This window comes from Rhineura floridana, chromosome 10, assembly GCF_030035675.1.
Source record: "Rhineura floridana isolate rRhiFlo1 chromosome 10, rRhiFlo1.hap2, whole genome shotgun sequence".
Lineage (NCBI taxonomy): Eukaryota > Metazoa > Chordata > Lepidosauria > Squamata > Rhineuridae > Rhineura > Rhineura floridana.
The window spans coordinates 68,626,267-68,642,076 of record NC_084489.1 but is presented as its reverse complement, the minus strand read 5'-3'; the positions used below and the strand labels follow the sequence as shown (position 1 = coordinate 68,642,076).

Here is a 15,810-nt window from a genome sequence, read left to right as displayed (position 1 = left end):
CTACCAGGAAGAAGAGGGGATTACTATCACCGACTCCCGTCTCCTCGCACTGCTGCTGCTGATGACACCCTTGCTCAGAACGAGAAGAGAGGGCTTTTTGTGAAGCAAAAAGAAGCAAGACTGCAAGAAAAGACTGCTTTGCCCCTTCATTTCTGGCAGCCAGCCTGCCTCCTTGGGTGGAGGGGGTCACGAAATGTTTGGAGCTTATAAAGGGGATCCCGTACTCATAATGTTTGGGAACCACTGATATATAGTATTATGTTATGAATGAGTCTACATGACTGTATTTGGAAGGCTTTGGGACCCTGAGGGATCTTAAGCTAACCTGAACTAACTATGACCTGAATTGTCAAAAAACAGGCAAAAAATAAATGTTGGGTTTGTCTTTTCCAGTGCCATGATACCCAAAGGAGCCAAAATAATGGCTAAGGAAGAAAATACTTGGCTTTTCTAAATGTTTATCAGGAGGGCAGGAGACATACCATTAGATAGCCATCAAACTTGGTGTGGTTCTTAATCAGGAATGGCTATCCAGATGTTGCTGGACTATCACTTCCACCATCCCTGTCTATTGGCCATGCTGGCTGGAGGGTTCCCCTATCCCTGTTCTGAATAAGAAAGTGTTGTTCATAGTGTGGCATAGTGGTTAAAGTGTCAAACTAGGACCAGGGAGACCAGAGTTCAAATCCCCACTCAGCTATGAAGCTCACTGAGTGGTCTTGGACCACTCTCTCTCAGCCTAACCTACCTCTCTCAGGGTTGTTGTGAGGATAGATTGGGGAGAGGAGAACCATGTATACCACCTTGAACTCCTTGGAGGAAAGGTGGGTTATAAATCTAATAATAAATAAATAAATATAGTGTAGCTAGCATTGCTAAGTTTAAGAGCCATGAGTGCATTTTCAGTCTTCTGGCAAGGAGCACACACCGCTGTGCCGCTGTGGTTATTTTTCCCCACTCGTATAATTTCCTTTCCATTTGCCATTTCTTCTCCTCAAAATCTCCATCTTGTGCCCTGTCTTCTGACCCTAGAGATAAGCTTCCCAGATTTTAACTGACACAGATGAGTTGCAGTGGATGAATTATACCATTATTCAAAATGAACTTTCAAACAAGGGCAGAAGTCAATGTAAAAATCTGTATTACCCAGCTGGGCTGAGATTTCACCTTGTGACCTCAAAGAGACTTCAGAGAGGACAAAGATCGATAAAGTTGGCAGGACTTGTCCTTAGTATTATAATATTTCCTAGCCAGAAGGGCCTATTCAAATGTATCCTAAACAGAAATCATGTACAAAGCAGGTTACCTTATCCCTTGTATATCCAGAAGGTCATTTTTTTCTGCAGAAGATTTTCTCCTTCAAATCCCCAAAATAATAATAATAGGTAACTCAGAGCAGGGCTTTCAGTGTGGCTGCCCCGTTCTGTGGGACAGCATTCCTGTTGAGATATGACAGGCACCCACTACCTGTCCTTTCTGAAAACAATTGAAAACATTTTTGTTTCGACAAGCTTTTCCAGGTAGATGAAAAGATCTCTGGCTCAGGTGTTCATTTTGTGTTGTTTTTAAACCTATACTCAGTTGTACTTGTGCTATTTTAATAATTATTTTAGCTGTTTTTAAGGATGTGTCTGTAAATTGCCCTGGGACATATATGTGAAAGGTGGTTTACAATTTTTATTGTTGTTGTTACTGGTTTAAACAATCAATGTGAACCTTTTTTGCTGATAATGAAAGAGGTTTTCTTAATAAATTGTGTATGCATGGAAAAATAGCATTATTTATTGTTCGGAACACTATTGTTTTTGAAAATTATAACCATCAACGTATAACATTTTGCTTTTCTTATCCTAGCCAAGTTCAAAGTCATACTCACAGAGCGGCAGGCATTCTGTATCGGTTGAAGTTCAGATGCAGAAACAGCGACAAGAAGAAAGGGAGAGTTTCCAGCAAGCACAGCGACAGTACAGTTCATTACCCAGGTATGGCAAATATCTAAGAAGATTTCGCAAATATGTGCCCAAACCCAATGTATTGAGAGGAAAACACCTACAGTGTTGTGGCTTCTTTATTAAGAGGAACCCCTGTTATGAAGCATGCAGTTTCCATGCAACCCTATAGTTCTCGCATGCAACCCTGACCCTCGTTTTAGGATCTTTTGACCTTGTACTCGAATGCACTCTGGAATTTGGCATCCCAAGGGTTGATGTAGTCAAGGACACCAAAGATAAATCTCAAGAAATGGTATTGTATCAAAAGGGAATTAGCGTATTTCTTAAAAGCTGTTAACAGAATCAATTGACACAGACTTTCGTAAGCAACACACTAAAAATAGGCTAAATTTAAACAAGGTTAGAACTAATAAAATAGTTAAAAGCTAATCTACAGGCAATCATTTCTAAAAGCATGTATGGCAATTCACAGCAAAGCTGGGATGCAGAACATTGGTGAGGCGGAGAAGGGGCTGCCTGCTCACAGCAATAAAGAGAAAATCGTGACAAAACATTCACCTTAAGGGCACAACATGCCACAGAGAAACGGCAGGTGTTTGTGTAGCAGACGTTGGGGAAAGAAAGGAAGAGGGACCCAAGTTTGTTATTGCAACAGGTGAGGGAGGTTTGGGGGTGACTGATAAGGGGAAAAGGCAAAGACTTGCAGTTCTGGAGTCAACAGTGGGACTTTCTTAACAGGAATGGGAAGAAAGATAGAAAGAATAAGCTGGGGAGGGATAAATCTAGTAGAGACATTTGAAGTGGCTTGTGAGCACACAAGAGAGAAATGACGAGGGGGGAAGCAGGAGCTCCCCAGATTATTCTTTCTGTCTTTGCTGGACAAAGCTTTGGGGAGAAATCAGAAGAGAGGGGAGGTTAAATCTGGATTAAGAGTGGAGGAAAAGGTGTTTTGAGAGGGGCAGGGGAAGCAATGAGCAAGAGAAAGGTCTGTGGCCAGGTTTAAAGTACTGGCTTAGATTATTTTGCTTAAGGTCAGGGATGCAGAGGAACATTTGATAGTCTTTCCCTGAAAGCAGCAAAAAGTAACCAAGCAAGGAAAAAGCAGAAATGAGTTTCAGAGGAGGAGAGTTAGCATAAGGAAGGGTGGCAGGGGCACCTGCAAAGGAGAGACTATCATTATTGGCCACTGCAAAGTGGAGAGGTGGTATCTTAAGAGTCACAAACTGAAACCTCCTTGGAGAGAAGAGTCCTAAAATTTGAGCTTGTGAGTACCAGCTTTTATGGGCAAATCTGATCTTAATAATCAAAATAAAAACCAGGACTAGAAGGCTGTACATTACTCCTCCCCCCACCCCCCACAACAAAAATCCTGACAACTGCAGTTTGTGAAGTGTGCTGGGAATTGTAGCTCTGTGGGGAGTAAACTATAGTCCCCAGGATTCTTTGTGGGAGGAAATGTGCTTTGAATGTATGGTTTGTACGCAGCCCACATCTTGTCTTCCTGATAACTATTGGGTATTAAATGTTCTCAAAATGGTGCCAGCCAGGAAGAGTTTGTTTTAAATCTCTGTAAGTGGGCTTCTAAAGTGCACCTTTCTTTTGCTGTCCTGGTGGGCAGGGAAAAGAGATTGGCATATCTGTTGGGCCTCTCTGTGGGAGCCTCAGGCCATTCAAACATCTTGGCTAATTGCTGTGGAGAGGAGGCCATGAGGTGGGGAGAAGGAAAGAGTTTCACCTGGCTATTTCCTTGCTTAACATTTCCAGAAGTCTGGTGCTCTATGGTTTAACTTTCAGTTTACAAGTGAGATGGGAGGGTGGCAAGAATTGACAGAGAAAGGAGGGCAGCAGTCAATGCATTTAGCAGGTATTACCACTTGTCACCTACAGAGTATCACTTGCGTGAACATGCCCTTCACGACTTACTATAACAAAGGCTCGCCCCTTGCCTCTCCAGGTCGAAATAGAGCTCCCCTTCTTATAGTATTCTATAGGCTACCAGTCTTATAGCAAAAGATGGATTTCAGGTGTATTTCATAACACCCCTTATATTCATATCAATGGTGGCTGGTGGCTCCTTGTCAGTGGGGCAGTGGAATCTCTTCCAAGTTTTACTCCAAACTTTCCTGAAGCACCTTGCACAACTCCTTGACTCAGACTAAAACCCAGAGTGGATTCCCCTGCCCCACTGACATGGAGTCACAGTCGCCACTGATGCATAAATGACTAAATAAACACATGGGGACTGTAGCAGTCTGTGACGTCCTTCCCCAGCACCACCAGTGAAGCTCTCACTTGTGGCTGCCAGCAGACAGGAATGTCAGGTTTTCTTCTTACCCTTTACAGCTCTAGCACAGATTTCAACAAATCCCCCTGCTAGGCATTACTACCCCACACTCTGTATCCCTTTTAGCCAATAGACTGTGCCTTAGTCTCTGCCTTAGTCACAACCCACCCACCCCCCGCAGCCCCTTGACTCGGAAGCATACAGCCCTGGGTTTCTCTGTGGGACTGGATACACTTTCCTCCGATCCGCCGCTAACACCATTCGAAACAACTGTTCAGCCTTGGTTACTTTGCTATTCCCCCTGGTATGTGTTCCCAGCTGAAGGAATCAGGCTTATGTTTAACCAAGAAATTATTTATTAAGAATTAGAAATAACAAGATTACTGAAGGAATGTTTCACAAGCGTATGGTTTCATCTATATTCTGTTAGGTACTTGACTTCTTACTAATTGCCTCAGAACTCCGACTCACTGTCAACAACAACACCAAACACCACCTCCTTACACCTTCTAAACACCACCTCAACCTCTTCTAACACCCCCCAGATTCAACTGTCATTCTTTCATTTATACTCCCAGCCATTCAAACGCTCAGCCAATCATCCAGCATTCTACTGCTCATGTACTCCCCCCTCTTTCACTCCACTTACCATATGTCTTCTATATAAACAGCACTTACCATATTTACAATATAAGCAGGAACATCACACAGTCTCCTTCCCCAAGCCATGCATATTCATTAGACCAGAAGTGGGGAACCTCAGGCCTATGAACCACATGCATCCTCCCAGGTCTCTCTGTCTGCCTTTGGGACCTTCTCCGGGGCACACCCTCTGAACAAGCTACACACACCTCTCAAATGCTTTTGCCTGGTCCTTGATCTGTGATGATGCTTCTTGCTTGCCTGGATGGATGGGAAAAGAAGGGGTGTGTGTGTATGTGTGCGTGCGTGTGTGTGTGCGTGTGTGTGTGTGTGTGAGAGAGAGAGAGAGAGAGAGAGAGCATACTAACCTCTGACTTGCATAGTTAATATGTAGTCTGTTGCACAAAAGTCTCATTGGTTGTTCCATTCAGTTTTGTCTCTGGCCATTGTACTTGTCTCTCCTGCCCACCAACCCCCCCAAAATTTGCTCATGAGGGAATGTGGACCTCAGGTTAAAAAAGATTGATGTAGTTGTGTACTTCTCAGCAGAAAAGTAGCTCAGAATTAGCTAGGCTACGCATCATGACTGCTCTGAAGCTCTGGGATAACCAACATGATGCCCTCCAGATGTTGTTGGACTTCAACTCCCATAGGCCCCATCCAGCATGGCCCATAATGGTCAGCAACAATGAGAGTTGATGACCCTTGCTGTAGATCATAACACGGGGTTCCAAAGTAGTGGAGTTTTATAGTTTCACATAATGAAAATAAGTATGAGCTTGATAGAAATAGCGATTATGGGAAGTCTTTCTTGTGCAGCTTGTAACAAAGTGAATTTTGGATGTATTTTGTGGATGTATATCATAAAAGAATTAACTGAGGGAATAGAAAGACTACCATGAAAATCTGTATCAGATTGGGAAACTTCCAATTTTCTGACAGATTTAATTGGCTCCAATATTTCAGTGCTGTCTATAGGCATACTTTAGTTTAAAATCAAGATTTGTAAGCAAAAGTGCTCAAAGGCAGCTTAGAGTCCAGAAGGGAGATGTTTTCTAAAGGAAAAGGGGGTTGCTTGTGACTACTCAAGGGCTGCACCTAAGACAGTCAGACATCTGATGATTGATTGGGGCTGGTTTGGAACAGAGATTGTCTGAATCACATTTATTGTATGTTTGAGAGAACCTTGACAAAATAAAGTATATAGAGCAGAATGGAAGGTTGGGTTTGAAAAGAACAGTAGCCCCTGAGAGCAATGGAAGGATGTGTGGGAGGGTTTTCCATTTTATTTATTTATTTATTTATTTGGTTGCATTTATATACCGCCCTTAGCAAAAAGCTCTCAGGGCGGTAAACAGCATAGGGTAAAATACATACATGGCAATAATAAAATCACAAAAACATATATGACATAAAAACAAATACAGTTAAACAGAAAATAAAAATAAAGAGTATACAAGATTAAAAAGCTGAAAAGATTAGAGTGATTAAAATGCCTGGGAGCATAAAAAGGTCTTTACCTGGTGCCGAAAAGATAATAGTGTAGGCGCCAGGCGTACCTCTTCGGGGAGGCTATTCCACAACTCGGGGGCCACCACAGAAATGGCCCTAGATCTAGTAACCACCCTCCGGGCTTCACAATGAGTTGGTACCTGGAGGAGGGCCTTCGATGACGAACGAAGCGAACGGGTAGGTTCATAGTGGGAGAGGCGTTCCACCAGGTATTGCGGTCCCACGCCATGTAAGGCTTTATAGGTCATAACCAACACCTTGAATCTCGCCCGGAAGCAAATAGGTAGCCAGTGCAGGCGAGCCAGAACAGGAGTTATATGCGAAGACCGACTGGTCCTCGTCAATAATCTAGCTGTCGCATTCTGCACTAGCTGAAGCTTCTGAACTGTCTTCAAGGGCAGCCCAATGCAGAGTGCATTACAGTAATCCAATCTCGAAGTTACCAGAGCATGGACAACTGAGGCAAGGTCGTTGCCATCCAGATAGGGGCGTAGTTGGGCTACCAAACGGAGATGGTAAAATGCATTCCGTGCCACCGAGGCCACTTGAGCCTCAAGAGACAAGGAAGGGTCAAAAAGAACCCCCAGACTACGGACCTGTTCTTTCAGGGGGAGTGTAACCCCATCCAGAACAGGATGCACATCCACCATCTGAGCGGGGAAGGCGTTCACCAACAGTGTCTCAGTCTTGTCTGGATTGAGTCTCAGTTTATTAACTCTCATCCAGTCCATTATTGCGGTCAGGCAACGGTTCATTTTGATGTAATGGGAACAATCTTTGTAAAAGCCAAAAGAATAACTTTCTGGAAGGTATTTGGTGGGTTTTTCAATGAATTAATGTACTTGAGGATTAGGTGGGTTAGTGAGAATTGGGGTTGACACAGAGAAGGAAACCATGAGAGTGGACACCTTGAGTCAGCCTTCCCCAGCCTGGTGCCCTCCTGATGTTTTGGACTATCGCCAGCCCCTGATGTTTTGGACTATCACCAGTGGTTAGGGACAACGGGAGTCGTAGTCCAAAATATCTGGAGAGCAGCAGTTTGGGGCAGGCTGTCGTTAAGTCAAGGAGTTATGTGCTGCAAGCCCTTATTCAAGGGCTTTGCTAGCATATCCCTGGGTCTATAGCCAAAAAGATGACATTTTATAAGCCTTTGAATTCTCAGCCTTGAATTGCCTTCAAGTCCTGCTTGTGGGCTTCCCAAAAGCATCTTGTTGGCCCTTGTGGGAAACCAAATGCTGGACTAGATCAACTTTTAGTCTGAACCAGAAGCACTTTTCTTGTCTCCTTAATTAAGGGAAGATCATTATAACATGACTGCGTTTTCATAGTTTCCCAATTTACGTCTGTGATAAACTGTAATTTTTTTGTCTAAAAGAGATGTAGTGCATTATTATTTCATTTATGAATTACAGGGGACTGCAGAATAACCTTCTGCTGAGCTGCAAAATATATTCTCAGTTCAAGGGAAACTGTTCAAGGTCTGTGCTACAAAACATCTGTGCACAAACAAATTAATAAACACTTGATTCTTTGTTTCCTCGCTTCATAGATAATCTATATTCATGCAGTTATAAATATAACTCGTTTCCAAAACACATACATTTTTTCTGGTATCTTCCCACAAAAGTGGTGTTAAACAGTCCACCCAGTCTTGCTTGCCTTATTGCTAAAGGACAGAATTAGATAAAGCTTAATCTCTGTCATTTTCGATATGAAGCTGTTTAAAAAGTCAGGTTCACTTGAAGTTGGAGCCTGATATTGAAAAGTTGTTTGGGTGAATTTCAGAAATTTTACCCTTTTCAGACTGTTGGGAGGATCATTCAGTTGGCTGAAACTGGGCTCACAAAGTGATTCAGAAGCAAAGTTGTTTTAGAAAGCTTATCTGAACCTAAACAAAGTATGAATGATTCATGCTGGATAAAAATATATATTCACTTAGAGATCTCACTCCATATACTTCTGTACACATAATGGCCTTTAGTTTTATGGAAAGAGGAGTTAAATGTCAAGATCACAAGGCTGCCTGTACATGTTGTGTTACTACCAATGATATTAGGAGGTTTGAATTATCTTCCACAGAAGAAAGCATCATAAATTACCTATCATTGTCCTTAGCCTTATCCAAGGTACCAAATCTACCTAGTAGCAGAGCATCAGGCAACAACATCTCCCCCCTCTCCCTCCCCAATATTTCTTGCCTTCTTTGGGGACAATAAAAGGAAAGCTCAGTGTCTCTGGAGAAAAGAACCTTGGGAAATGTGGTCTCTGGGGTTCTTGAGTCCAATAGATTCCACTGTGATTTCTTTTTGTACTGAAATATTCTATTATTTGATTATTATTTTCTGTTTTATTAACTAGTTCCATATATTATTCTTCTGCATGATAATTAAACCGCAATGGACAGAGTGGCACAATATAAGAAGTTTAAATAAATAAATGTGGGGTCACATTTGTAAATACAACACAGAAATAGTAGAAGTCTGCTGATTAGTTAAATCAGCACTGGGGAGCCTTGGGCACTCCAGATGCTGTTGGACTCCAGTGGCCAGGGATGATGGGTGTTGCTGTTCAGCGACATCTGGAGGGCTAAATGCCCTCCACCCCTGAATTAAATCAACAACATTTCATTTCATTTTTAATTTGTATACCACCGTTCTACATCACTGCACTCAAGCCGGTTTACAACCATAGAAATGTCAAAAACATACAGAAATAATCATACTATCATCCTATAATGCTACGCAATACAAAATAATGCCCCAAAAAACCAACAACAAATGTTACAAAAATACATAATATTACATATACAAGTGTTGCACCAATACAAATTACTAATAAATAAAACCCATATCCATTCCTTCTACTTCTAATATACACACCCTCTCAGGCTCCTGGCTCTCATCCAGGACTCCATGCATCCATTGTGGCTCTCATCCAGGACCCAAACACAGCTCACCCCTAGAAACTCGCAACAAAGAAGGGACCTGGAAACTGCTTACATCATCATCAAAACAACTTGACGCTTGTTTTTATGAATAGACACTAAGGTAGATGGCAATTCATATAAAATATCAAAGTAATGTACAAAATATACAATAACATATACAATAAAACAAAACACCATACAAACAATAAAAATAATCATTAAAATAACTAACTAATCAAAATGAAGTTTAGAGAACTGCGTAGGTATGCTGGCATTGAGAAGGTCTTAAAGAGACACCCAACAGTTAACAGAGCGGATGCCTGCTGAAACTCCACGGGTTTCACATCAGTGTGAATCCTCTGCACTTTTATGGGTCTTGTTGCCTCTTTAGGGCAACATGTCACAGTGCTGCAGTGACAATAAAACCCACATCTGGCAGAATTTCTCTTCTGTTATTTTATGCAACTCTTCAAAGTGCAGCAACTGTGTCCAAGTCTAGACTTTAAACCAGGGATGATGAACTGATGGTCTGCAGCCCAAATGTGGCCTGCGGAGCCTTTTGCTCCACCCTGCCAGTCTCTCCTTGGCTGTTTCCTTCCATGGTGGTAGTTCAAATGGAACTGTAAAATTCCCCACTTTGGGAACCACCACTTCAAGTGCTAGCTCAAGGGGGTGGATGAGTGGAACATTGCCAGCTTCAGAGGAGACCGGGAGCATCCATCCAATGCTTTCTCTGCTCTGCCTACCTCCCCTTCAGCCACTATTCAAAGCAGCACTTCTGAAGGCTTCCCTCACACCTCACCTTTCCCATCAAGAAAGATGAGGGCAGCAGAGTCCATCATCAGCCAGTCAACAGCAACCCCATCAAGATGTCCCTTGACCCTTGTCTCCAATGATGTCCGTAGGCTGTGTCTGAGGTTTTCCCCCAGCCCTACCTTCTAACTGGCCATCATCTTATTGCCATGTCCCTCCCTGGCAAAGGCATCTATTGTGATAGGTGGTACTCTGCTACTGCCTCTCCCATAATACTAGAACATGGGGCTACCCAGTGAAGCTGGATATGGGAAGATTCGGGACAGTCAAAAAGAAGTATTGTACACACAGTGTGCAGTTAACTATAGAATTCACTCCCCCAAGAGGTGGTCATGGTCACCAGCGTGGGTGGCTTTAAAAGAGGATTAGACAAATTCATGGAGGATAAGGCTATCAATGGCTACTAGCCATGATGGCTGTGCTCTGCCACCAGAGTCGGAGGCAATATGCTTCTGAAGACCCGTTGCCAGAAGCCATAGGAGGGGAGAATGCTGTTGCACTCAGGTCCTGCTTTCAGATTTCCCATAGGCATCTGATCAGCCACTGTGAGAAGAGGATGCTGGACTAGATGGGCCATTGGCCTGATCCAGACTCTTATGCTTTACTGCCGAGAGAGTAAACGGGAGCCCAGTAAACAAGGAACTACCTAGAATGCGGAGACCAGGAACTGGTGCACGTTTGCTCTGAACTACACTGTTCATTGTGTGTAGTGAAGCTTATCTAGCTGTACCTGCTGGCAGAGTGGGGACTGGTAGAGTCTCTTCATCTTCCCCACTTTCCCCCATTGCAAGAGCAGCTTTCCTGCCCTCATCTGAGAGGTGGGCAGAAGAACAGAAGTAGTCCATGCCCATACATGTGCAAATCCAGGCTGAATTGCAGGCCACCTCTGAAGTCAGCCATACCTGCCCTGGAAGGAGTTGCAGGCAAGTGGCAGTGGTTTCAAGGCAACACTGTTTGCTTACTGCAGGCCCAAGGAAGCATGCATAACTCCTTGTTTACTCCTTGCCAGCATATTAACTCTCTTTTGCCTCCATAATAGTATCTCACTTCCATCTTCTCTGTATCTTGCTCACATACATTCGGTCTCTCCCTTTCTCTTGAGAGATGTTGGAAATGGCCCCATTCCTGTGCATAAAACAATCCCCTTCCTCTGTAATGCATGCAGTGCATATGGTGAGGTTTTGCCATCTCATGCATAATACAATACAGATAGTGTTTCTGCTGCCCATCAGAATCAACAATAGTGAGCCAACGGCTTGTTTTAGTACACAAGGCAACTTCATATGTGCCACTACACAATTATAGTTTGGGTTCTGCTTGGCTTGCTTATATTCCTTGTGGTGGAGTGTTCAGATCTTGCACATATTGTAAACAGTTTTCATCTGCAGCAGGGTGAGCTTGTTTGCTCTTAAGGCAAAAGACAGTCCTTTTGGCAGTCAGGGCTGCCAAACCCCTGCATGCTAATGTCCCACATCCAGATCTATTGTAGCATCATTGTTGAAGGTTCTAATTGCTATTACAGTTCTAGCTGTCAAACTGTGAATATTTATTATGGAGTGCCTCAAGGATCACCTTTACATTGAAGAATAGCTGGTTACTCTAAGCAAAAGAAACAAGGCAGACACTTTTTTGGGGGGGGGAGAGGAAGACGTCTATCAGCTGCCAAGATGACATCATCATCTGGGAATCCAACATGATGGAAGATGTTGTCTGAACTGTTGTCACTCCCTCGAAGACTTCTAAGACCAGCAGGGGGGAAAATGTGACAATGGTGTTGATCTGGACATAGCATAAGATGGAACATGAGTGTGCTAAAGGAGACTACTCATGTATATGTGGAGCTAAATCTATACGGCCCAGTAAAATTAAAACCAGCTAATTCTTGTTGAATTCCATTCATTTATTTCCCTTAATTTTATACCCTGTTTTTCTGCCTATTATTAGCAGCTGGTCAGTGGATAATCAGTGTAAATGAGTCGCCAGTAACTTTATTTGGATTGTATCCACCATCAGTAATTGAATCTACAGTCAGATCCATTACAAAAGAAATCAGCCACAATCGAACACAGAGACATGCTTAGGCCTTGCTGGGTCATGGTCAGTGTCAAGAAATACAGCATAGATACAGCTAAATGCATTGGATTTCTTGGTACTATTTTTTGTAAAAACAAAGAACAAACTGCATGTGATTAACTGATCACAGTTCTGTGTTGTATTGATTATAGTGTAGTCCTTTTATCGGACAACACTCAGTTCGTCTTTGGGTGTGCTGCCCATGGTTATGCAGAAGAGGACCTTTTCACTAATAAGTGTGTACGAAGTGGAACTCATGTAGGAAAAGGCTCCATGAACACCAGTTGCTGGAGACCATGAGTGTGAGAGTGCTTTTGCACTCTTGTCCTGTTCTTTGGCTTCCCATAGACTGCTGTGTGAAGAGAATACTAGAATAGAGGGACCTTTGGTCTTATCCAGCAGGGTTCTTCTTATGTTCTTCCTGAAGGACATCGATTTAGCTCCTTCACTGCTGGATTTTAGATGGCAAGTTCAGAATCTGTTGTTTGGGGGGGGGGCAAAAAAAGAGCCCCATTGGATCACACCACAGGGTCATTCAGTTCAGCATACAGTTTTCCACAGTAGCCAGTGAGATACCTTCCGGAATCCCTCCAAGTAGAGAATGGAGGTGAAGACTCTCTCATGCTGTTGTCCCCCATACAACTATTGTTTGGTAGTAGTAACCAATATTCAGTATTGATTTGTGGTTCATTATTGATATGGATAACGGCTGGTAAAGCACAGTGGGGAGGAGAGCCTGACTGAGAGTCCAAAGTCTGTGAGTTCAAATCCCTGCTTGTGTCTCCTGGATGTCAAGGGCCACCTAAGGATCACTCCCACAGTGAGTGGTTCTGGGGTTACATGCCCTGCCACCTGTGCAGCCATGGGCAAGCTGCATAGTCCCAATGAGCCCAGTTGCCCCCCAGCTGTCAGCTGCAGACAAGGAAGGGGCTGGCTTGTGCAGCTGTGCAAGCTGAGCAGGCCCTATCCAGCTGGGGAGGACTAGCCTCAAGAGGGAGGCAATGGTGAACCCCCTCTGAATACTGCTTACCATGAACACCCTATTTATAGGGTCACCATAAGTCAGGATTGACTTGAAGGCAGTCCATTTCATTTCCATTGATATGGATACTTTGTGGCTTGCCTTGGGTGCCTCATACTGAGGCAGAAAAGCTGGGACTAGAAGTGTTTTCCAGAAACAAAATAAATATTTTATGTAATTGAGTATATTTACAAATATATTTTTCTGATTTTCAGGCAAAGCCGGAAAAATGCAAGCTCTGTTTCTCAAGATTCTTGGGAGCAGAACTATCCTCCAGGGGAAGGTTTCCAAAGTGCAAAAGACAACCCAAGGTATTCCAGTTATCAGGGCTCAAGGAACGGCTACATGGGAGGTCATGGCTTCAACGCTCGGGTCATGCTTGAAACTCAAGAGCTGTTGCGTCAAGAGCAGAGGCGGAAAGAGCAGCAGCTGAAAAAAAAGACAACTTCTGAAGGGTCCAGCAACTATGACTCCTATAAGAAAGTTCAGGACCCAAATTATGCCACTCCCAAAGGTCCTTTCAGACAAGATGTACCCCCTTCACCATCTCAGGTTGCCAGACTCAACAGATTACAAACACCAGAAAAGGGAAGGCCGTTTTATTCTTGAGTCATAGAAAAAGGCCAACATCCCACGCAATAAAGGAACATTTTCATATGAAGATACCTGTATTTTTGGGAGAGGGGGGAGGAATAAACTTTTTTTTAAAAAAGGAGGTACTAAGGAATTCATGTTTGCTTTAGTGCCTTTAGCAATATAGGCAAAGAATCAGAGGGCCTTGTGTCTTTGCCATTGTGTCTCAAGTGTTATCATGGAAATATTTTCCATCATTTGACAATCATGCTGTAGGCAAGTGTGTCTTAGTTATCAAGTGTCTTAGCCCAGTCATATGCTATCAATGTCTGCTCCACTGCATTTGATATCAGGTGTTCAACTCTTCAGTGAGGTATGGTTCCAGCATCATTAATTGGTCTTTAATTCAAGAATGCATTGCGGTACCTTTGGTTGAGGGAAAGAGGTACGTATCAGTTATAAGCAGTAAGGCAAATGTCCACTCATGATCTCTGGCCCTTGACGTTTTACAGGTGATAAATATTTAAATGTCTGTCTGCTGGGATACTGTTTGTCTTTCGTTGCAGATGTTCATTCTTGAGTCCTATCAAAAAGCTTTATCCTCATTCCTGAGCAAAAAAAAAAGTTATACTTTTCATTTATCCTGGGGACCTTGTTACATTTGTCTTATACCTTCATCATATATAGGTTATATTATCAGTGGGAAAATTATATTTATGTTAACATTGCCTAATAAGGGGGGAGATGGTGGAGAGAAAAAGACCTTTCTGGATTGGTTTAGCAACTTTGTGGGGAGTTTTGAAACACATATACATACATACATATATATATATATATATATATATATATATATATATATGTTTCCCATTGCAAAAAAGAAAAGAAAAGATTGAACCACCACCCCAAAAAAATGAATTATAGGTGAATCATTGCCCAGTTACTCCATATATCATGATAATTTAATTTGCCTTTATTTTGTTGGAGGGAACAATGCAGAACAAAATAAAATGAAATTCTATTTTTGAATTTAAAACCATTTTTAAAAAACCTCTTTTTTGATTATTTGTAAAGCCTTGTGGACAATTTGCGTTGTGCTTCCATGTTACTATATTTTTACACTTCAGTATCACAATAAAAATCAACCACTAAAGTGGATAAGTAAAAGATAAATGGGGATGGGGAGGGATTGGTAAGCATCATTGTGAAAACATGTTGGTGTCCAAAAAGAACTGAAACAAAAAGATTGCTCTGGCAGAGGTATTTTTAATGTGCATATTAGGTATATGAAATTTTCTTTTGTAGCAGCTGGTTTCGTGTTTGAGGGTCTGAACTTTAATTGTGAAAAACACGCATGCACAAATATACACACACAACACATACACATAACTGGATTGCTAAAGTGCCTGCAAATCCTGGTGTTAAAGCTCAGCTTATCATGCATAAATGAACAAAAGGAAAGAAGCAACATTTATTGTTCATGTATTTTTTATAAAAACAAAAACCTGGGCCATTTTACTTTTGCCTCAACCTTCTTTTGAGAATATATGTGAAAATTCAGCACATGGTATCTGTGTCTTTATGCCTGTTTGTTATTTTTGTTTCATTTTTGTTTTTGTTAATATACTCAAGTGTTAAAAATTTGTTACTAATGTAAGCACAGTGACATTGGATTACTATGGCTCTTTTACGCAGAGACTTTTACAACACTGTGTAAAACGGCGCTCTCTGTAAATACAGAAAATTTAGAATAAAAAGATTGTTTTCATCTTGGTTTCAATATCCTTTTGAATATCCTTTCAAAAAATTTAATGGTTACTTAATTTTTAAAAAAGATTTTCACAGATGTTGTTTTATCATGTTCCTAGTGGTTTGAACTTCCCTTTCTTTAAACAATTATAAACATTAACTTTTTTTAAAAAAAGGAAAAGATCTCTGGGCCCATTAGAGTGCCAGGACTGTTTCTGAAAAAGAGAAAGTGGATAATAAATGCTTTGATCAGTTCTGTAATGAAAGA

At 42.0% G+C, this 15,810-nt stretch overlaps 1 protein-coding gene across 6 annotated transcripts in view; it reads left to right on the top strand.

Annotated features, from left to right (window-relative positions):
* The window catches only part of PARD3 (par-3 family cell polarity regulator), a 770,287-nt gene extending 754,726 nt beyond the window's left edge, over nt 1-15,561 (top strand). For all 6 annotated transcript variants that reach the window (XM_061585584.1, XM_061585585.1, XM_061585583.1 and 3 more), the window contains 2 exons: nt 1,855-1,982; nt 13,439-15,561. In XM_061585584.1, coding sequence (XP_061441568.1) covers nt 1,855-1,982; nt 13,439-13,832 — 522 coding nt within the window. In that variant the 3' untranslated portion in view covers nt 13,833-15,561. The remainder of the gene's footprint in view (nt 1-1,854; nt 1,983-13,438) is intronic.
* Nucleotides 15,562-15,810: the final 249 nt, after the last annotated feature.